The sequence below is a fragment of the Varanus komodoensis genome, unplaced genomic scaffold, assembly GCF_004798865.1.
Source record: "Varanus komodoensis strain SLA01 unplaced genomic scaffold, ASM479886v1 scaffold50, whole genome shotgun sequence".
In the NCBI taxonomy this organism is placed as follows: domain Eukaryota; kingdom Metazoa; phylum Chordata; class Lepidosauria; order Squamata; family Varanidae; genus Varanus; species Varanus komodoensis.
This window is the reverse complement of record NW_025336088.1, coordinates 384,813-408,182: the sequence shown is the minus strand read 5'-3', so window position 1 is coordinate 408,182 and position 23,370 is coordinate 384,813. Positions and strand designations below refer to the sequence as shown.

The 23,370-nt window shown below is 42.2% G+C and overlaps 1 protein-coding gene across 4 annotated transcripts in view; it reads right to left on the bottom strand.

Moving 5' to 3' along the window:
- The window catches only part of MAP3K14 (mitogen-activated protein kinase kinase kinase 14), a 57,888-nt gene that overhangs the window by 12,271 nt on the left and 22,247 nt on the right, over positions 1-23,370 (bottom strand). For all 4 annotated transcript variants that reach the window (XM_044446930.1, XM_044446928.1, XM_044446926.1 and 1 more), the window contains exons 4-11: positions 22,055-22,268; positions 21,277-21,870; positions 12,557-12,694; positions 10,595-10,724; positions 9,546-9,677; positions 9,010-9,114; positions 4,259-4,422; positions 1,202-1,352 (exon numbers count right to left, since the gene is read on the bottom strand). In XM_044446930.1, the coding sequence (XP_044302865.1) occupies positions 1,202-1,352; positions 4,259-4,422; positions 9,010-9,114; positions 9,546-9,677; positions 10,595-10,724; positions 12,557-12,694; positions 21,277-21,870; positions 22,055-22,268 (1,628 nt within the window). The remainder of the gene's footprint in view (positions 1-1,201; positions 1,353-4,258; positions 4,423-9,009; positions 9,115-9,545; positions 9,678-10,594; positions 10,725-12,556; positions 12,695-21,276; positions 21,871-22,054; positions 22,269-23,370) is intronic.

Sequence of the window (23,370 nt, the reverse complement as noted above, 5' to 3'; positions counted from 1 at the left end):
AAGTGAGGACAGCAATTGGTAACATCTATGGTGGGACACAGGAGCACCTTCACCATCTTTCAATTAATAGCATGAGAACAAGTGCCATAAAACACAAGGCTGGTTTGCACAAACCAAACAAGTCACCATGGCTTAAAGAATCCTACAAAAGTCCATGGATTGATTCCATAAAGGAAGCCCCAGCCTTGAACTTAGAACAGCTAAGCAGGGATGTCATGGGCAGGACATTTTGAAGGGCTTTCATTCACAGGGTCACCATAAGTCAAAGATAACTTGACAGCACACAACAACAACAGTCCATACATTATTTGACGCTTGTTTAAGGATACAATGGGTATGTTCACACAACACAGAAAGTCACCTTGCAAATAAGCACTGTGGATCATTTACAGAAAAACCAGGATGTGCCCAACAGAAGACCATGCTCTTTCTTGTTAGAAGCCATCTTGCCTCCCTGATCCTGCTTTGATCACTGTTTGCTGCTGTTACTAAAAATATTTTAGAAGCTTTCCAAAAGTACAGTCGAGGTCATTTAAAATGGACCCTGAAATTATGTATCTTTGCCCATTAGTTTTTTTAATATTTTTACTGTTTCACAGATGTAGAAGCATATACTTACACAAAATGTCCAAAATGTGTAGACTTGCCATATTTGGGTGCTAAACCAGTGATGGTTTCTCTGAAGTGTTGCTTCAGATTGCTGAAGGGGCTGTCACTGATGGTGGCATGCACAAAATCCTGATGTGTAGCTGAAGTTTTTGTTGTTCTTGCTAAGTGATTTGCTAGTCAATCCCCACAACCTACAGAGGTATCATTCTCTTGTGGGTAGAACATCCCCTAGAACAAGACAGGGGTTGTCAGGGTGGCTTGTTGCCCCAAAGTGAGTCACCATGTGGGAAGCAGTCTACATTCAGTTAACATGGCAACCTAGCATGGCTGGTTATGCAAGGTGGGTTGTTTTACCATGCAAATCCAGTCAATAAGCCAGGTAGTGATTATGCACTAATCACAATGTACACAGCAAGCCACAGTGCCTTCTTTAAGGCACAGTAGCCAATTCTGATAGTGTAAACCAGGTCACTGACTTTCAAGTAGTCCTATCAAAGGCAACTGTGCAAACATTTGGTAGTGAAAACTGCAAAGAGTATGTCATATGGCAGAAAGTAAAATTTTGCCACCAGAGAGCACAGGCCGTCCTCACCCTGTTCAAGTGCCGTGGAGGCCTTCATTCTCAGCTCTGCTGCAGAGGACCGCTTTGTTGGCTCCTTCTCGAGGCCTGCCTTAATGACTTGGGCAGTGAATGGGTGACAGGAAGGTGGAATTTCCCTCAGTGGAGGCGGTTCTTTGGCTATCTGTAATACAGAAAACACAGGAAACTTAGAGGCAAGAAACATTGCCGCCCACTGGATAGGGAAAGACTTGACTTCTGTAACGCGCTCTACGTGGGGCTACCCTTGAAGACAGTCCAGATACTTCAATTGGTTCAAAATAGAGCTGCCAGGTTGCTGACGGGGACTGGGCGTTATGTTCACATGACTCCAGTCCCAAGCCATTTAGGGCTTGGGTCCTGGCTACCTGAAGGAGCGCTTATGTCCATATACGCCCGCCCGCCCCCTGAGATCTGCGGGAGAGGCCCTTCTCCGGGAACCCTCCGTGAAGGAAATTAGGAGGGTAGGTACTCGGAGGAGGGCTTTCTCTGCAGTGGTGCCCAATCTATGGAATGCGCTCCCCAGAGAGGTCTGACTGGCGCCGTCGTTATTTGTTTTTCGGTCCCAGGTGAAGACCTTTTTATTCAAACGTCATTTTAATTGCTAATACTATTTGCTTAATTCTTTGGCCAGGGCGACTTATTTTATAATGTTAATGTGTTTTATATTTTTAGTGTTTTATATTTTAACTGATGTTTTGTAAGCCGCCCCGAGGCTTCGGCGAATAGGGCAGCATAGAAATTTTTAAATAAATAAATAAATAAAACAAATAAAAAAACTGGCTGAAGAAGCAGTTCAACTGTTAAATGACAATGGGGGTAAAAAGTGTGCTAGAAATCTTAGAAAGACTGCAGGAAGGCAAATGAATTGTTTGCCACAAGGATCTACAAGGTGAGGGTCTTGTTCCTTCACACACACCCCTTTTGCTAGACCACTTTGTTTGTGTCAAGAAAAAGCAGTTTCCACATGAACACTTTTCTTTATTATGGAAAAAATCAGCTACTCCCAGAATAGTAATATTTTAATAACATGAGGTAAGAATTTCAGTCCAAAGAATTTGCTGGGGGATCATGAAATTAGTGGCTTCAGTATGCTTCTTGGCAGGTTCTAGGTGCTAAATGCATGTTTGGTAGTAACAGGAAACTGGAGAAATGTTACTGTTTAAACAACGGATTTCACAGTGGGTTTTGCAGTTTTAAGAGCAGATAAACTGTTCATCTTTTTGTTCCTATTTTAGGGCCAAAGGTGTTTTGGTACTCACCCATCTGTGAAATACATTTTGCCCCTCCCACTCCATGTTTGGTTTCTGACACTGTAACTATTTTTTGTATTAATCTTCACTGTGCAAGATGCAGAACAAAACTATACCCAAATGGACTTTTCCAAGAAAGATTGCAAAGAACTGTTGAGTTGAGGTGAAAAAGAGATAAAGTTCAAGGATCTATCAACAATATTTACCTTAGAGTTTTGAAATATTCAAATTTGAAACTGGGGTAGAAAACTCCAACAGAGGGAATAGTCTTAAATGTGACAGTGAAGCCTGTGTGGATAATCAAGAGGACCCACACATCAGGTGTGATGGATTCCCACATTGCTAGGAAGGGTTGGAGCTAGAGAATCAGCTGCTGATACTTCAGTACAATTCAAAGATGGAGCCCTCTCTCTTTGTACATTGACTGCACTTCTTCTGAAAGCTTCTCTAGGCTGAAGAACATTTGAAATGCTGGTTTAGATGGTGGGCATGTTCTGCTTTTGGATGTGGCCCCAAGTGTCATCTGTGGAGGCACTAAAAATCCTTCCCAGATCCTTGAACAAGTGGTCTTCAGCTATAAATCTGACTTCCTCTTTGAGTCAAGCATGGTGTGGAAGCTACATAGTAACTATAGTATATAGTGACTGATGTGGAGCCACAGTCAGATACATGACAGACTGCACTGCTCTGCTGGCTTCTCAATCTGTGGGTTTTGGCTTGAAGGAACATCACCAACTTCTTAACATCTTCCAGGGTTACATACTTCACACATTCTTCCAAATCCCATGGTGCAGCAGCACTCAGTCAATGCTCCAGATTGGGGCTGAGAGATCAGATGGAATGGCTAAAAATGTCTGATACGGCTCCAGCTCCAATCACTTTTGAAAATGACTGGGTGTAACTGTGTAACAGGGCTGTGTGCAGCGCGGCACTGTGGCAGTAAGCAAAATTACTTCTCTTGTTCAACCACTTAGGGTGAACTCTCAAGTCAGGAGATGTGACAGTGGCTTAAAATGAAGTCGGTGGTTGTGATGAATGGGCTTACTGAAACTGTTCTGCCTGGAAAATGTTTCATTGTTTAACTCAGTTGTTTAGATTATTATTAGTTATACACCTTTGATGCATAATACGTCTTTCTGGCACTGCGGTGGGGTGGTTATTACATAGACCATTTCAGTTAATCACTAACTGACATGGAAAATTGGACAAATTTGGACTGACATGGAATACATTGACATGGAAATTTGAGGTTATCTTCTTATCTTTTAGATTTCACATGTGAGCCCACAGATGTATTGGCTAAATTTGCATGGTTTAGGAACCATTTAAGCATGATCCTAGTTTGGCAAAAAATATTATGTAAACACAAACAAAGCGGAAAACTGTAAGCAATGTAAGCTAAAAGGCTATGAAATGTAAGAGGCAAAAGGTTTACAGAACCCAAATCTAATCAACTATGGATATTAAATTAGCACAGTATAGCTCAAAAAAGAGCCTTATCACCAATTACTGCAGCTGGGAATGTATTCCTCAGTTTTTACCTTTTGTGCATTTACACAGAAATACCACTGATCTATCACACTTCTCACAGTTCATAGCACTTTGACTGACTCCACTGTGTATGGTTATTGTTCTATGTATCCATATTATAGTATTTATCTGCTAAGGATACACTTCATTTATCTAATGAAGGGAGCTCTAGTCAATGAAAGCTTATGCCATTCTGTAACATAAAAATCTGTCAAGAATTCACCAGGCCAAGACACAGTTCCCTGTTAGTTCAATAGATGCATTTTACCTTGAGGCACAGTGGATGATTGTAATATCGGGTCCAAGGGTGACAACCATTCAGCAGATGTAGCATCATACAGCAGCTGCTCCAAATGTCTGCCTTGGAGTCACAGCGTTTTCCAATCACCACTTCAGGGGCCAGGTGGGTCTCTGTGCCAGGGACATAATCCGCTGGAAATACAACACAGGAGATCTCTCTCTAAGTTCTCAGTGGGAGCTCTTTCATGGAAACTGCCACACTCAGACAATTCTTAAAAGGTGTAATGTTAGATGTGCAGTTTAGACCCAAACTGAAGCCCAGTAGAATGTAGGAGATAAAATTAGATTTAATGATGGAGAAGAACTGAATGGCAGTCAACCGGCCTCAAATTACAGCTGAACTATGAAACTCATGGTGGGCGGGGTTGCACTTTGGTAAAATCATAATCGCTTGGCCTAGTTCTATAGCACAGCTTTGATGCAATGATAAAATGGAATAACCACCCAGGCATCTTCAGAGAAAAGTGGAATATAGTGATAAGTTTAGTGCTGACTAAGGACCTTAAGTTTGAAAGAACACGATTACCTTCTAATGGTCTATATTGTTTAGGATTAATGTTTCCTCTGTGTATGCTGGACAGTGTAACATCAAAAAGCCATAATTCCTGTTAACGTTTTAGTACCACTGAGGCTGCAAAAGACTACAGAGCCAGCAAGAAGGCATAAAGTTGAATGGATGAAAACAAAACAAAACAAGGAGCTAGCAAAAAGAGCTTTATTTTCAGAAAGGTTTGTAATTTTTCAAGACAGGTTTTGGTTCTGCAAAATGCAGAGAATTTGGATATATGCACACAGAGCTCAACAGAAGGAAATTGAGTGAAGATAATATTGGTGTCGTAAAAGAGAACAAGGTAGATTTAATTTATAATGATGATGCATTACATAAAAAGTATTTGTCTTATGACAGTTATTGTGCATGTTCTATTGGCACAATAGGTCTTAGCATGCAGTGAAGCAAAAAAGAAAGAGTTGGTGCTGAGCACATTTTTTGAAAATAATAATGCTATTGCCTTGCAGTTAAGGATTTAGAACCTGATCATAAAAACTGGGAATCTTGTTAGTTTGGAAGATTCTCAGATCCATGGATATTTCAACAAGTTAAATTTGTATAAAGAGTAACATACAGCTCTCCAGCAGATATGCATCTCTTTTCTCTGAAGAAGAGTATTGATACTTTTCTTGGACCCTGGGCAAATACTCAACAGCCTGGGCTAAGGTCCAAAGCAAATGCTTAGCCAAGCATCAACAGGATGGAGAGAATGGACAGCAATGCTCCTTCTAATAAGATAGATCAGCTGAGAAATTTCTCCTGCCTAAATAATGAAAGTTGATGGAAAATTCTGATGCCCTTCTAGTGCAGAGGAACTTAAATCAGATTTATATAAATATACAGGTCCAAAGGGTAAGAGTGTGATAGATTTTATGATCCTCTCTCCTTCAGTTGCTTTGCTCACTAGTCTAGAGAGTGACTGTATGCCAGTACAATTCCTGCTATTTCTAGTTAAAGGACAAACTCTTTATCAGCTCCATCAGAGAATTTGCCATCCAAAAGAGTACACTGAAATGGGAAGGTCCAGGAAAATAGAAACTTATACTTAATGTCTCCTAGAATGTTATTCCTAATGGGACGACACCTAACCTCCTCAGATCCTTTGGAATTTTTTGATAATTAGTTTATGAGCTTAGGCCTTTTAGAGTCGCCCCTAAAACCACTCACCCAATCAAATTTTTAAATGGAGGTTGTCGTCCGAAATCTGGGCTATGGTAGCAAAAGGAACAAGAGGTTATAATGGCTCTATTGACAATCAAATTACATCACCACAGTGGCATAGTCACTTTTCTTTACTTTCAAACTTTTCTCTTCTTGGGTTCATGACAGTCCCCTTTTTGATAGTTTCCTCTTATCTTGAAGGGGACCCTGTTATCCCAGTTGAAATAAATGTCTTAATTATTTACCTTTAAAATGCTCCTGGAGAAGATGCTTTTAGGAAAACTGTTCAAAGCAAACCCTAATTGATAAGAAGAACATTTTGGGACTGGGGAATAAGCATTGTGGAGCCAACTGATATGAAAGGTTCAAAGACTGATCCCAAAAATTTTAGACAAATTAGTTTTCTTGGTGTTATATCCAAATTGTAGTCTAAATATTAATTACATGGATTATAGAGTCCTGGGTTGTTGAAAATTCAATTACTCTTGAATAATAGGCCAGATTTATAAAGGGCATGTTCACAACAGACATGGTAGAAAAGAGTTATTTGCATCTTTTAAGTTCTGCTTTTGATCTAGTTGACAGAGACAATTTATGGGAAATGTTATGTGTCAGAAACATTGCTAGAAGGTTGCCTTAATATTTAATACAAATGCTCTATTCTAATATCTCTGTCATGGAGAGATATGGGGCAAGTGGTCTACTATCAGAAACTGAAGAAAGAGAGGTCTCCCAGGGATGCCTCCCTTCACTTTTAATTTCTATATTAATAGCACTGATCAAGAGCAAAGTGACCTGGAATTTTTCCCAGTTTCAGCTCAGGATGTCAGGCTCTTAATTCTTTTATATGCTGATGATATTGTTATTATTTCTGCTATATTGATTGGGATAAGAAAGCTATTGATTAAGTAACTTCTATATAAAATAGCACCTAATAATAAACTATACAAAAACAGAAATGGCTAAAAAAAACTATGTTTAGAAATTGGATAACATATCCACTGAACAGCAGCACAATTTATATGCTTGAGACTCAGGTTTAACGCCCAGCTCTCATGAACATGTCATCTGGAGGCAGTCCAACTGAAATCCTGCTAATCTATATTTTCTCTGCTGTGTTTTTTCACAACACGAATGGGAGGGTGATATTTTCCATTTAAATGCTCCCATAACTGCTGTATGGTACAGAGATAAGGGGTTATACTAATATATCCACCTTAGAGGTGGTCCAGAACTCCTTTAGGAGATTCCTGTTAGTTGTCCCGTGCAGCATACCCACCCCCTTTTTACTGGGTGGAAACACGAATACTTTCTATAAAAGCAAAGTTACACAGTACACTTGGCCCGTGTTGGCTGAAGTTGCTCTCTATGAATTACTTGGCAAAAATGTTTAGAACAACTACAAACTCCAACCCAAAGTTCTTGGAAAATTCAATAAAACAGATTTTACATTCTTTCGGGATTAGTATATAAGTTCTACATCCTATATTGGTATCCATTCTATAAAGCAACATTTGATTTACAGTAATACTTTATGGTTCTTACTGTTGCTCCTTTAAAAGGGTATTTCACAGCCTTCCTGTTCCGGTGCATGCTCTCTGCTAATTTGGATGGAAGATTTAGCAATATCCCAACTCAGCAATGAATATTTGTGAGTCTAGTGAAGTTGAGGATATTGAACAGCATTTACACTGCATTACCCCATGTATGAGTCCCCAGAGTATGTATTTCTCCACTGTATACTCCATTCTTTATCACACAGAGCTAAGTTGGACCAGATTTATGTATTGCTCACAGGCAATGGTGATACATACGTATCCAAAATCTGCCCTGTCTTCAAGAAAATTAAGGGTTAGGCAACATCTTGCAGCTCTTGTTTGATTCATGGTGCAGGACTGTTCTGCTATTGTTCCCATGGAGGGAAAGGGGATGCGAATTGTGCCATTCTAATTACTGTTTATACACTGTTTCTTTTGTAAAAGTCCATATTTTATTATATTTATATGTTTTTAAATGGTTTGTAATTTTGGGGTTTTAAATAGCTTTAGATTTTATTACATTTTATTCTGTTTATTTGGATTTGTGGTGGCCTTTGGTTATGAACATTAAAGACTGACTGACTAAAAAGAGTTGAGACAAAAAAAAAAATGCTTAGGAAAGGAGTAGAGAGAGCAAGATGGGAAGGGAAGGAAAACCAGAAAAAGAAAGAAAATTAGAGAGCTGCTTAGGAGAAGCTGAATACTTAGAAAGGCTGAGAACTCTGATAATAAGATAATGCAGGGAAAAACTTGAAAACTAGGGGCACAATCTAATTAGGAATACACTGGATTCATTTGAACTTTACTTCACCCTTATTTCTCATTTCACTTATGGTTTTATTGTGTTGTGTGTGCTGTAATCATTCAGATGTTAACTTTTTTTCACAATGATAGTAACATTTTTTCAGCAAACTTTTAAAATTGTGTTGTTAAACCTTGGGGCTTCCTTTCTTGTTAAATTACCCACTCTACACTTAAAACCTAAATCCCATACCATCTAAAATAGTGATTCCCAGAATGGGTGGTAGCATTCCCTGGGGGGCAGTAGAAAAATCCAGGGTGTGGTGACTGGTTCTTTTAAATTAGCACTAGAGCACCATACCTAAGAAGGCAGAGAAATAGCTGAATAAAATTTCCAGTGGTTGGTTGGTGGGTTTTCAGTGCCCTTCCTCTTTAATGGCTACCAAAATCAAAATAAATTATGTAAAATAGCTGAACTTGCATAAATTGTATAAATTTCAGAACCAATCTTTTTTTGACAAGCAACACAGATTTTGCTTATTGGATCCTGCCTAAATATAATGCTGAGGTAAATATGGTAGCATTACATGGTAGGAGCTGTGATGGAGACATATTCCAATGCAGGAGTGACAGGAGGTAGCCTCATTTCATTTAATTTCAATATTCAAAATATGTGAGGGGCAGTCTAAAGTTGGATTTGAAGGGCATATCCACAGCCTCATGGTTTACCTGTCACTAAGTACTTCCCCACGCCATCTGGATGAAGGTGAGCTGCATGACCAAAATCGCAGAGGACAGCATGGCGTCTGTCACCAGATAAGAGGATGTTGTCAGCTGGCAAAGAAAAGGTTGCAATGGTTGCATGCCATTAGAATCCAAGAATACTGCAATGACAAGGCCTAATTATTCTCCTCCGGGGTCAGTCAATGTTAGAACTCCACCACTTTGGTGGACATTCCCATGACTGAGTGTGCAACAATAAATGGCACCACAAGAGAAATCAGAATATTAAGGAGAATCCTTCTCCTTAATTTTTTGTTTTCAATGTGGAAGAACTTTTTGGTATGACATTAAATCATGTGATCCTCTGCCTATAATCAGAAGTGGTAAGGTCAGGCACAGGCTTACCCTGTCAGTCAGAACCATGCTAAACTTTCTGGAAGAAGGGCCTCTCCCAGCCACCCTTTTGGGAGATGCTACAGCCAAACCTGCTTTGGGGCAAACTTTATGCTGCCTAGAAGTCAGCTTTCTAGCAATGCACATACCTTTTACATCTCCATGGAGAACACAGTGGGCATGAAGGTACTCCAAACCCTCCAATGCTTGGCCCAGATAATCAAGAGCTCTGTCCTCTGGTAAGCTGCCACAACGCTTGAGCAGCTGACCAAGGGATCCACCTGCAAGACAGAATTCCCCCATGTCATTCAACCCATTACCTTCTTCAACTCTTCAAGCTACAAAGTCCTATATCAAGTTCTCAGGCTCCACCATAGTTAAGAAAAAAGTCCTGCATCAAAGACTCTCAAAGTCCTGCATCAAAGACTAAATACAGAAATATATAGAGCGCTGTAAGTAGAGCTCTGCACCCTTGCATAAGGCATCTCTTATGAATGTGAAGCATCTTTCCCCACCTTGAGTACAATTAGTTCCTAGTGCCTGCCTTTCCAGTTTATGAGTTGCTGCTGCTTGATATCCACCCCAGAACAATGGGAGGAATACATTGTGTGGTGGGCAGTTGTATTTCATTCACCAAGCATTGGTTTGTACTGGAAAGGGAAGATGCTGAGGCAGCTCCAGCTGGTTGTGGAAAGAGAAGCAGTGCAAAGGGAAGGACCACTGGCAGCAGCTGCAGCCACGGGAGCTTTACAGTGGATTGTTGGAGAGAAGGAGCAGGACACTGAGGTGCCTCACCAGTTCAGGCTCAACAGGGCAGGAAATCTTCCAAGTGGCAATGCACTTTAGAGAACATCCCACCAGCACCCACCAAGTGCAACACAGAGACAACCCCCTTCACTTCTCTGGGGAATTGGCTTGGTAACTGTCATTCACACTGCATTTGCCACCAAAGTTCCCTGTGCCTGGGGTCCTTCTCTGCAGGGCAGGGAGTGGCAAGCATACATTTTCGCTGTCCTTAGAAGATCCCCGACAGATTGGGCCAAAGTGCTGTGTAACCCAACATCCTGGTTCCCAACAGTGGCTAAGCAATTACCCCTACTAATCATTGCTAGACTATGAATTATTGCTGCTTCTTCACAATGATTAACAGACTATTAATACACACACACCCAACTCACTGTAATCCTTGATTACATACCTTCCATCACCTTCATAAAGACAGTAATCCACAGGCCTTCCTTTACTGCGCCATATAATGGGAGGACTTTGGCATGCATCATTCCAGTGCATGTTGTTAACTCCTCTGCACGGAAATGTTCAACACGCACCTGGACAGAGTAGAGTAAGCCAACACATCTCAAGCAATATAAAGATTTGCCTTGGCTTAGAAGAGACGCAGTGGCTTTCAGCTAGAATCACAGGCCTCAAAAAGCAGTATTCTAGCCCAGTGCCCTGCTTCCCCAATTGAAGTGAAGGAATTTTGAATCAGAAAGCATCCCTCCCAAGGGGCCTCCAAGACAGAAGCTGTGTGGATAGCAGGGAAGTGGCAGATCACTATATTGAGGAAGAAATGGTCTTCAAGGAAGCCAAAAGACAGATAACCCAGAGGAATGGGAGCTGAGAAAAGAAGCATGAGTCAAGAATAGATGAAAGAGCCAAATGTTGGAGGTAGGATGAACAATGAGAGAATACAGGGAGATAAGGGGGGAAAGTGGCTACTGGCAAGTGGTGTGGCTACAGACAAAGTTCACAAAGGCTTAAAGGATAGAAAAAAATGAGATGAGCAAGAGACTAACTGGGAGAGTCAGGGAGTCTGAAGCAAGCAGAAGCAAGTTGATCATGGGCTGAAAGAAGAGCCCTAAAGGGTCCTGGAAGGGGCCAAGAAGCAGGTGAGTTCATGAGAACTCTGAAGGTGCACAGAAAAAAAGAAAGTACTGTGAGCTATCTGCAGGGAGTAGGCATGCAAGGAAACCTTGGAAGATGGAAGACTAGGGAGGCAAAAGATGGCAGAGGGGAGGATTCCACAGAGTGATTAGTAACCAGTATTAATGTGTGTCCTCTCCAGTATGAATAAATTGCCCTGAGCCATAAAGACGATGACTACAAAGAAGCCCAGTGGAACAAGCTAACTCTTGATGCAACATTAGATCACCAATTTTCTTCAGCTCAGAAAGGCAGTTTATGTATGTTTTTAAAAATTATTTACCATAGCTATGTCTAAGAGAAAAATGCAAAAGAACACAGATGAATTTAGTCTGGACAAGTGCAGAGTCTACTGAAAATAAGGAAGAAAATAGGAATCACGTGCATCCAAGCTGCTGCATGTCAGTTAGAGTGAATTTTGATCAGAACATGAGGCTGGAAAAAGAAGAGGTGAGACTACAATGTGGAAGAATGTATTAGAAAAGAGGATGGTAGATAATCCAATTCCAGTCAACAAGTAATGCCTCCAAAGACATTCAGAACAGAGAAATGCTATTCTGTCTTCTAAACTCTCTAAACTAAGTAGCTCCTTACAGTTCTCCTAAGCAAAATGCCACCATTAACTTTCATAGTGTGATGGTGCCTGATCCAGCACTGTTCCTGATGCTAAGCAGTCTTGGGTCTGGGCAGATGCTGGATGGAGGGCCACCCAAGCACCACCGATACAGTGCTAGATACAAAAAATCAGCTAATACCGTTGGTACTAAGCCAAAGAAGCGTCGTATGAGCCTGTACAACCAAATATTGGCAGAATTATGCCACAAATTGCCCACCAATCCTATTTTGTAAGAAAATAGTTTTTACTGTCAGATTAAAAATTCCTCTAGCATTATTTAATATTGCTGTAATTTTATGTATTATCTCTCCCACCAGTTGCTCTCAGAAAGAGAAAAAATTAAATTGCCCCACAGGCCACAATTTTGGACTTCGTACAAGAGCAATTCTTCCAGCATAGCTTGCTATATCTAACTCCCACACACTGTAGAAGATTCCACTGTTTTGTGCATTCATGGCAATGCCTGCTGGCTTGATCTTGAGATAAATTATAGCAAAAACTCAGAAAAGTGACTGATCCAACACTCAGCAGTTCCAAAAAAAGGGAAGCAGCTCTCATTTCTCCCTTTTCATTTCAATTTCCTTTGCCGCAGATACACTTGAGCTCAAAACATTTGCATACCTTTTTGGCTGCGCACTGAAAACCAGTCTGTTTGTCCTCCATTCTGTATACTTCCCCAAACGATCCTGTGCCGAGTAAGCCTTGACATCTGGCCCAGTGAACATCTTCATGGTACTCATAATCCACTGCTTTAAGTTTCTAAGGATAAGTGAGAGCACCCCACCAAAAAAAAAATATATTGAGAAGATGAGCCAAAGAAAGGAGTAAGAACGGAACTCCAAAGACAGTGCCAGGAGCAACAGAGCTTTTGATTTAATTCAAATAATTTAGCTTAGAAACCTTCGACATGTTTACAGGGTTCTCTCTACTACCACAAAGACCAGAGGCTTCCTTTAAATAAACACATCCATCATCGTGTGCAGAAGAGGGATAATTACATGTTTTGAATACATACCTAACAGTTGGTGTAAAGGAAAAGACTTGATCAACTCCATGCCACCATTTTGCTACATAATTAGGGAAGGAGATACTTTTTGGAATGATTGTACACAGGTAGTTCAAATATGTATAATCTGAACTGGTAAGGATCAGAGGCCTTCTAGTCCAACCTCCTGCCTGTAAAGGCAAGACCACCACAGATACCCTTCCTGCTCTACAAATTAAGTTATGTGGACTATACAATGTGCACTACAAACAGAGATAATAGATAATAGATGTATTGCAGAATGGTACCCCAAAGCAAATTGGATGAAGTGCCCTCACTGATGGTGCTGCTTTTTTCAGAAGGAAGCATATTGCTGGGAATGGACGAGGCAGTTATTCTGGACACAATTTCCAGGGTCAGGGTTGCACCAACCCTTTTGAAGAAGACTGTGATGGCTGGGAAATGGAATTATGAAAACCAAGGTGGCAGAGAAGGGTAAGTTTATCTCAAGGTCGCCACCTCTAGGTGCTCAGGCAGACCATGGGGATATATAAGGTTCGAAGTGAAAGGAGGGGACAAGGGGGAAGAGGAAGATTTGCCCATGCCCTGTCCAGTCCTGGACCCCATTACATGGCATCAGGTTAGAAGGGCGACCCAATTAGAGCCTCTCCAGAGACGCATACCCAGAAGGGTGGAACCCAGGGCTTCTGAAAAGGAAGGTTTTCGGAAATAGCTTCTAGTTTGGGATTAACAAATTGCTTTGTTCATGCAGAGAGACTCATCTTTCAATGGTTATAGTTTGTTAGCTGCGATTTGGAAATAAAGAGCTATTTTGCAAAGAGACTATCAGTTGCTTGAAATGAATAAGGGGAAACTCAGCTTCTGGCAGCTAGAGTTTAATAGATGCTTGTTTCCAGTGTGAAGATTTCTAAACATTTCTGAGCAGCTATTTGTACCAACAAAACCTCCTTTTACAACAAGTGCTTTAAGCATGCCCAGATCAGACCAAAGGCCCTAGTTCAGCAACCTGTTTCTAAAGGTGCATTCATGAAGCCACACATTCAGAGAGTTCATATACTATAATAGCTATTGAGAGTTGTTGAGAGTGAGACCATTCTCAAGACCTACTGGCTGGACTTCAGAGGAGGAGGCTTAGAGATTCATTCTGGGTGTTTGTTCTTCTGGAAAACACTGTGGTCAATAAAAACTGTTTTGCAAGAAAGGTCTATGGCCTTGAATGTGCAAAAGAAGGAACCAAAGCTCACAACAGATGTACTCAATTAATTTGCCCTAATGCTTTTCAAAGCTTTTTAAGCTAGTGACTATTGACACATCCTGTGGCAATAAGTTTCATAAGTGAATTTTGTGTTGAATGAAGAAGCATTTTCTTTTGGCTATCAAGAATCCAAAAACCAACTAGTTTAATTGGATGACTCTGAGTTCCACTCAAAACAAAATTTTTCTCTCTCTGTTCTCCATAGTATTCAAGATCTTTCAGCTGCTCCTTGTAGGAAACACATTCTAAATTCTTGCAGAACTCTTCCCATGTTACATACAGTATCTGAAGTGGCGGCCTTTCTCCAATGCTGCATTGTGATGGCACTGTGCATACAATGTACTATAGCACCGGTCCCTTTGGGGAGGGAGTCCTGGCCACAAAACAGCTGAATGTCTTCTCAACATGCAGTCTTAGTGATTATTGGATAAATAGCCTCCCTTCTGGAAGCACAGGTGGCATGGCGCTACAGGCTATTTACTTCCAGCCTCTTCTAAAGTCACTGGCTTTCAGAAGATGCCTTTATTAGGCAATTGTCTTGCCTCAAATACAGAATTTTAGAGCGGGTCCATATAACACTTGCTACCCTCCTGAGTTTTCCTATCACTTCTGTATTCATTTCTTACTAGGAAAGTAACATTAAGAAGAAAAACAGCTCCACAGTGCCTTTTATAATTGGTAACATTAGCAGTTAGTTTTCCACCTGACAGTATCCTAAGTTGCAAACATACTTTTTGCATAATTACTTGAGCAACAGTTTTTTTTCCATTTTGCAACAGTGTTTTCAAAAGTTTCAGCAGGACTGAAAAGGCTCTCATAATTACATGTTCAAACTCCTCGAGGTTAATTTAAAAGGGCACAATTTATCTCTGTACTGTTCCTCTGCATCAACAGCCCTCCCCTTTTTACCCCAACAAGGAAGATCATAACCACAATAACACCTTACAGCCTTCTTTCCCTGTCCTTCTGAATTAGTTAGCTATTTTTTTTTCCAGAGGTGAAGAAACTAGCCCTACTAATGTTCACACAGAAACAAATCAGGATGGGGTGATTTAAGTCAAGGCAATTCAAATTATGGTTTTTAATCATGACTTAAAACACAAAGTGAAACCCATTGCTTCAAGCATTGCTTTAAATAAAGTTTGCCACTGATAGCTCTTCACATATTTCTTAAACAACTATGCAAATCTGATTAGTAAATCACATTACTTTACAACTCAACACAGCATTTTACAACTGTAGTACCCTAGAAGCCATGATAACTTTTCCAGTGCAAAACTGTTGAAGAATATAGGAACCGGAAGCTGTACAATAATGCCTTTTTCTTTCCCATTCACTTTGCTGTTTCTTCCCCAGTTGGAATGTTGAAGAAATCCATAAAAGGTTCAAATGATTTTGGATTTCTATGAATCTGACCTATGAATTCCACAGAGAACTCTCTTTTTCTGAGCCAGTTTCTTTTTTTTGGGGGGGGGGGGGTTGCAAATATGTGTTAGAATTAAAACAAGAATTAAAGTCACATACATAAAATCTGATTCTATTAGTTAGCAGTGAAACAAAAGCTGCCTGATGATCCACAAAACAGAGACAGAATGGATTTAATAAAACCAGTACATCCCTAACTCTGAACTTCTGTTTTAATTTCTCTCTCTTGTCCTAACTCCTCTGCTTTGCTTAGCCCAGCTCCACGACCAGCTAAGCATGGGACAATGACTGTCCTATCTAGTCTTAATCTTTGTACATGTAACTTTAGTCAGAGAAACATAGGGAGCTGCTTTACGGGGGTCAGACCACTAGTCCATATAGAGCATGGGTCCTCAAACTACAGCCCAGGGGCTGGATCTGGCCCACCATGCCCATTTATCTGGCCTGCAATGCCCATTTAGACCCACATGCACGCGCGCCACCGTCCACCTTGCCCCGCTGCGCAGGGACGCGGCAGTTTGCTCGCTTGGCGAAAACAATCCCCAAGCAAGCAAGCCGCTGCCTCATGTGCCTGCCTCGTGGCACGTGCCTACAGGCACCACCCTGGCCCGCACACACCACCCGCACCACCTTCCTGGCCCGCGCTCAGCACTGGTAGCTTTCAACTGGCCCCCTGATGGAAAAGTTTGAGGACCCCTGATCTAGCCCATGGATCCTCAGACTATGGCCCACCATGCTCATCTATCTGGCTCGGCTCAGAGCTTTTGGACTCACTTGGAAAAAACGATCTCCAAGCGAGTCCAAAAGCTCTGAGTCAGCACAGGCATACTCAGTGGGGAGATGGCCGCGGTCATGGGCGTGTTTGTGCAGGGAAAGACGGGCGTGATCGCGGTCACACTTGCTGGGGAGATGGCCGTGATCGCACCTGCCTTCCCTGCACGATCGTGCTGGCGGGGAGGGGAGGAGATGGCCACAATTGTGCCTGCCTTCCCTGCACGAATGTGCCTGCAATTGCACCCGCCTTCCCTGCATGATCATGCTGGGCGGGGGGGGGGGGGGGGGGGGGGGGGGGGGGGGCGGGGAGATGTCCGTAATCATGGTTGCAGTTGTGCAGGGAAGACGGGTGCGATCGCGGTCATGCTTGGGAGGTGAGATGGCCGCGGTTGTGCAGGGGAGGGGGAGATGGCCGCAATAGCACCCACCTTGCCTGCACAAGTGCAATCACATCCATCTCCCTCTACGCCCCCCCGCCCCTCGGAGCATGATTTTGGACATTGTAGCTATGTCCCTTGAATATGGACATGCTCTCCCCACCTCATCTTGGGCTTCTGCTTCAGCCTGAGGGAGCGGAGCAAACATTTTTAAATTATTATTTACAATTTTAATTAATGTTTAATTAATTTTAATTTTAATTATTTTTAATGTGCAGTGTGCATAGGAATTCGTTCATATTTTTTTCAAACTATAGTCCGACCCTCCAACAGTCTGAGGGACAGTGAACTGGCCCCCTTTTTAAAAAGTTTGAGAACCCCTGATATAGAGCAACCTTGTTGACACTGATTGGCAGTAGTTCTCCAGGGTTTCAAGAAGGATTCTTTCCTAGTTTAATCTGGAATTTCTGGAAAATGCATTTGCAAGCAAGTGCTCTACCAAGAAGTTATGGGAAAGTCCAAATCTTTTGTAAAAGCAAGAACTGAAAGTTAAGCTGGAACAATTTTTATGAGAGAAAAACAGAAATGTATGCCCATATTTAATTGCTAAACATTGGAGGGAACAATTTCATGCGTGGCCCTGACAACTGAAGTGCCTGTTCTCTTCCTGCTCACAGCTGGTGCACAAAGAACAGCACAGATGCTCTCCAATTCTGGAAAAACAATCTTGGAGAAAGGGAATAGGGGGAACTTGTGGAGTGGAGGAGGCTGGAGAAGATAGGACAGGTATTCAGAAGCTGTTGTCTCCTGTGTCCCTCCTGCTCTGGGATACTGCTGTTAGATGCTGTTAGCCATCTAGCAGAAATGCAGAGCGAGAAGGCAAAGACTGCCTCCACCACTGCTCATGCTCTGCCATGAATGAGTGAAAGCCTATGTGTTCAGAGGCTCGCACTGATCTCCACAGCCCTGCACCTTTAACGTGACTGTGGCAGAACTATTCATTCATTTTTATGAGGCCGTATATGCAGAATTAGCATATTTTCATTAGATTTAATTGGAACTACATTGTTCTTAAACTTTAAAAATTACCAATGATTTTAAAAATCTTGTTTAACCTTGTTAAAATATAGTTTTTTAAAAAAGTAGCTTTTCATCCTTTCTGAAATAGAGTTCAAGGTATGAGGTATGCATTTATGTCACCAAGGAAAGTATCCATAATGCTCTGCTCTCCATGAAGAACTTAAAACACGTTAAATTATGCCTTAGCTACTGCAACATTGTCAAGCTAGTACAGCCTTTCCTAGGCTATACTTGAAATTGCAGATGAAAATTACAGGTTTTGAACGTGTGTCAACTTCATTAAAACCTCCCAGTCTCTGGAAAGCTAGCATATTGGTTGAATTAATGGTTGTAGCCTTCCCTTTTCTTAAACGTGCCTGATTTCCATGTCTGATTTTTTTTTTCACTTGTATTATTCCCTTACAGAAGCAGGAGTGCAATTAGGCAACTTTGGACTTAATGTTTAGAAACCCTCTAGTTGGTCAGGAGTATTACTGCAGTTGTGAAGCACACAAGTAACATTTATCTTTGGCCTTCCCTGCCATTCCATATTTCACAACTGGTTTTACATCCCTGATATGTCAAAGCAAATCCTCCAAGAATACCAGAACATGTTTGCCAATCCTGATTAGAAACAATGAACATATACAGTTCTTTAAGCCATAGCATTATAATGACTTCAAGAATACAACAGTCTCCTTTTGCTGCCCTGATCATAAGTACCCATCAGGTCTACTGGAGGCCATCCTCACAAAGGCTCCTCCTCCCTCAGTTGTTGCTACCAGCACCCATTGCAGCAGGCTGTGCTGAGGGAGATGGGGTGGGCAGGTATGAAGCAATTATTTGGAAATAATTATTTGAAATAATTATTTGGAAGCCCCACCTATGGAATGTGCTCCCCAGAGAGGTCTGCCTGGCACCGTCATTATTTGCTTTTTGGCACCAGGTGAAGACCTTTTTATTTAAAAGTTATTTTAACTGTTAATTTATTATTATTGTATTTATAGATTTTAATATATATAGCCAAGATGGTACCAGTTTTTAAATTATTAATTGTATTTTTTATGAATGTTGTGAGCCGCCCCGAGGCTTAGTTGCGATGGGGCAGCATAGAAATGTTTTAAATAAACAAACAAATAAATAAATTTCTCCCTTCTTTCCTCTTTACCCCGTTTTCCTTGCATGTCACATCTTTTTAGGTTCTAAGTCTGCAGACAGGAGCTGTCATGCTATGTCATATCATGATTATATGTCATATCATGCTAACCACTCTGAGAAACTTCTGGGCCAAGGAGTGGGATAAAAATATTTATTTTGTTTATTTATTTAAAACATTTTTATCCCATCCTTTCCGATAACAGCTCAGGATGACTTACAATGATAAAATAATACTATAATAATACAATAATATAGTAATTAAAACAATAAATAATAGACAAACATAAAACAAATACTTTCATAAAACTAAAGAAAAGAAATGAAGGAAGAAAAAGAAAAGAAAGTGTGACTGTGAACAGATCTTAAAACATCTAAAATCTTTAATTATTAAAATGATGGCTGAATAAAAAGGTCTTTACCTGCCACCAAAAAGAGTATAAGGTCGGTGCCAGGCAACCTCTCTGGGAAGCGCATTTCATAGTCTGGGTGCCACCACAGAGAAGGCCCTCCTCTGGGTAGATACCCTCTGTACCTCCTTCAAAGAGTTCCTGAGCAAGGCCTCTCCTGCCAATCTTAAAGGACGTGAGGGCATGTAGGGAAGGAGACGTTCCTTCAGGTATCCTGGTCCCAAGCCATTTAGGGTATTATAGGTTAAAACCAGCACCTTGAATTGGGCCTGGACTTTGTTTTTAATCAGCCAGTGTAGCTGATAGAGGACCGGGATTATATGAAAATAATGGCCGGCCCCCGTCAACAACCTGACAGCTCTATTTTGTACCAACTGAAGTATCCAGACCGTTTTCAAGGGGAGCCCCATGTAGATCACGTTACAATAACCCAACCAGGAAGTTACTAGAGCATGTGTCACTGTTGCTAGGCAGTTCCAGTCCAGGTAAGGACGCAGCTGATGGATCAGTCAACGCTGAAGGAAAGTGCTCCTTGCCACTGCCATCACCTGGGCCTCCAGGGACAGCTCTGGGTCGAGGAGCACTCCTAGGCTGTGGATCCTGTCCTTTAGAGGGAATGCAACCCCATCCAGGACAGGACCAAAATCACTTACCTGAAAACCTGAACCGCCTACCAAAAGGACCTCCATCTTATCTGGATTGAGTCTCAGTTTGTTGGCCCTCATCAGCCCATTACCTTGGCCAGGCACCGGTTCAGGACAGCCACTGCCTCACTTGGATTAGATGTAAACGAGAGGTAGAGCTGGGTGTCATCAGCGTACTGATGACTCCACAGCCCAAACCTCCTGATGACCTCTCCCAGCAATTTCATGTAGATGTTAAAAAGCATGGGGGAAGGAATAGAGCCCTGCGGTACTCCATGGCAAAGTTGTCATGGTGCAGAGCTATAGTCCCCCAGCACCACCTTCTGGAATCAACTGGCCAGATAGGAGTAGAACCACTGCCATGCAGAGCCTCTTACTCCTAACCAGGCCAGCCAATCCAGAAGGATACCATGGTCAATGGTATCGAAAGCCACTGCGAGCTCCAGGAGAACCAACAGGGATGCACTCCCCGTCCCTCTCTCGGCATAGGTCATTGTACAGGGCAACCAAGGCAGATTTAGTACCATAACCAGGTTTGAAGCTGGACTGAAATGGGTCCAGATAATCCGTTTCATCCAAGAATGCTTGGAGTTGTCCCGCCACCACCTGCTCCAACACCTTGCCCAAAAACAGGATGTTGGCCACCAGTCTATAGTTGGCAGCCACCTCTGGTTCCAGGGACGCCTTCTTCAGGATGGGTCTAATCACCGCCTCCTTTAAAGGGGTGGGGACCCGGCCCTCCCTCAGTGAGGCATTAATAACCTCCTGGACCCAGGGACCAATCCCGCGGCTGGCTCTTGTAAGATGCCAAAAAGGGCAAGGGTCAAGTAAACAAGTGGTTTGACGTACCAATCAAATACTTCAAGCAGACAATACATTTACTTGCAAACAAGCCCTGTTTTTTTCTAGAAAGGGGCAGAGGAAAATAATACGAGTGTTTGTAACCATGTATATGTCCAGTTTGCTGTTACTTAACTCTAAAATGTTTAAAAGTTAGCATCAGCTCCCACAGAGGAGTACTCAAACATACAGTCTCCTGCCTATAGCTTCCAATGATGCAATCCAAGAAGACTGTACCGTGCAATACTTTTGGACATATAGTTTGGCTCTAGCATAACCATTCATTTAAAGGGAAGGTGTGGTTCCCTGTGTCTTAGAATGTGGTATCTGACTGTGGTATTATTTATCCAGAGGGGGGATGCTATTAGCAACACATTTCATCTCCCGAAGGCTTACCTCTGTAAGCAGCACTCCTTCATTTTCATCCATGTCCTGAAGACATACCTTCGAATTCATTCCACCTCCTGTCCAGGTCTTGGCCAAAGAAGCTAAGTGTCTTGGTTCTCCAAGAATTACACTTCCCTTCAATGCATCCACCAGAAATTCATCTATAGAAAGCCTGTTTGAGGTGTTTTTTACAGACTGATGGCTACATTTGGAGAAGTTAGGCTCCAAGCTCTGGTCTGACAGGACACACTTGCCATCTGCACGTGAAAGGTCATCAAAGAGGTATGCCCCCAGAGGGACTGGTCTCAAGACAGGAAGCAGGTCCTCATAGCCATAGAAAGGAGGAGGGAATTTGCCACAAGGAAGAGGATGTAGAGTCTCTGACTGAGGAAAAAAGTTGTCCTGTGTGGGGGACCCTTGAACATGGCTCAGGCACTGAGCAGGGCTGATCAGCTTGTATAATTCTAGCTTGGTTTGGTTCTTCAGTAAGTGTACTTTGCCAGCTGGTAGAACTTGGCTGGGTTTCTCAAAAGAACTGAAATCCCAGCCCAACTCCTTACACGATGCAGAATGCCATGACATGCCAACATGGGAATCATTCTCCTGGAAGAAAAGGGAAAAAGTTAACGAAATTGCCCTGTTGACAGACCTAGACAATTATTTCAAACATTTCGGAACCAGCCCTAGATGGAGCTGAAAACACATTCAGTGTTGTTGGCATCTCCAGTGTGGGATTCCTTAGTACTGTACTGGGATGTGTGTTCCAGAAGCATTGAAGATGACCCACCTGTACTGGGATTGGAATACAGCTCTCCTGCTCTGGAGTCCTGGGCTTCTGAGTTGAGGAGTCTGCTCCTTTTGATGTCACAATGCGGGATCTTTTCTTTCGCCGTTTCTTCCGGGATTTGCCATGACGCACGGCCTTCCAATAGGCCGGAGCCATTTTGCCTTCAGTTGCATGGGCCACATTGTTGGGAATTTGATCGAGGCTGCTGGACCGGCTATCACAGAAAAGGGTATAGCAAAGCAGTTTTAACTTAATCCCATCCCCACCACATCAAGGTAAAAAAAGCCACCCACTTCTTTGGATTGTCTGGACTGAGCTTTAGTTTGTTAGCCTTCACTCAACCCAGTGTCACAGTCAATCTCTGATTTCATACATCCACAGCCTCACTTGCCAAAGATGAATAGGAGAAATAGAGCTGCATGTCATCAATATACTGATGGCAAGGCACTCCAAAATTCCAAATGAATCCACTAAGTGGTTTCATATAGGGGTTTAATGGCATGCAAAACAAAAAGAATCACATGCTGGAGGATCAACAAACACTAAGCAACATTCAAGCACCACCATCTACGCTGGTCATCCAAGAGAACAATCAGTGCAATGCAGTCTCCTCCAATTCCAGTCCAGAGAGCCATCCCTGAAGGATATTATGGTCATTGTATTAAAAGCCACTGAGTGGCCCAGAAGCACCTACAGGGTCACCCTCCCCTGCCTCGCTCCCAATACAGGGCTAGCCAAAGTTGTTTCAGTGCCAAAACTTGAACTGAACCACAACTGAGATGAAGCCAAGTACTCAGTCGCATTCAAGAGTGTCTGGAACTGACTGGCTAACACAGACTTAAGGACTTGTCCAGGAAAGGAACATTTGCAACTGGCCTAAAGTTGCTGTTGTGATCTTCTTGGTCCAGAGAAAGTTTCTTTAGGGGTGGTCTCACTGTAACTTCTTCCTAATGGCACAGAATCTGTCTCTTGCAAGGAGACATTAATCACCTCCCTGCCCCAGCTTTTTATAAGCCAAGAGGCTCAAGAATCCAGTACAGAAGTGATTGCATGAAACTGCCTAATCCACCTTGTCAATATCCTTGAATTGTACCAACTGAAACTCATCCAAGAAAACATGACCAGGCTGTGCTCTGGGTACTTCAATAGATTTGACTGCTTTGGCACTGGAGCCTAAGGCCTGGAGGATGTAAGAGCTTCTGTCCCGGAAGAGCCTAGCAAATGTTATAATGGGCCACAAATGGGTTTACACCGTCCTCAGAAATCACAGAATAGTAGCATTGGAAGGAGCCATAGTGCCTTCAAGTCACTGGAAC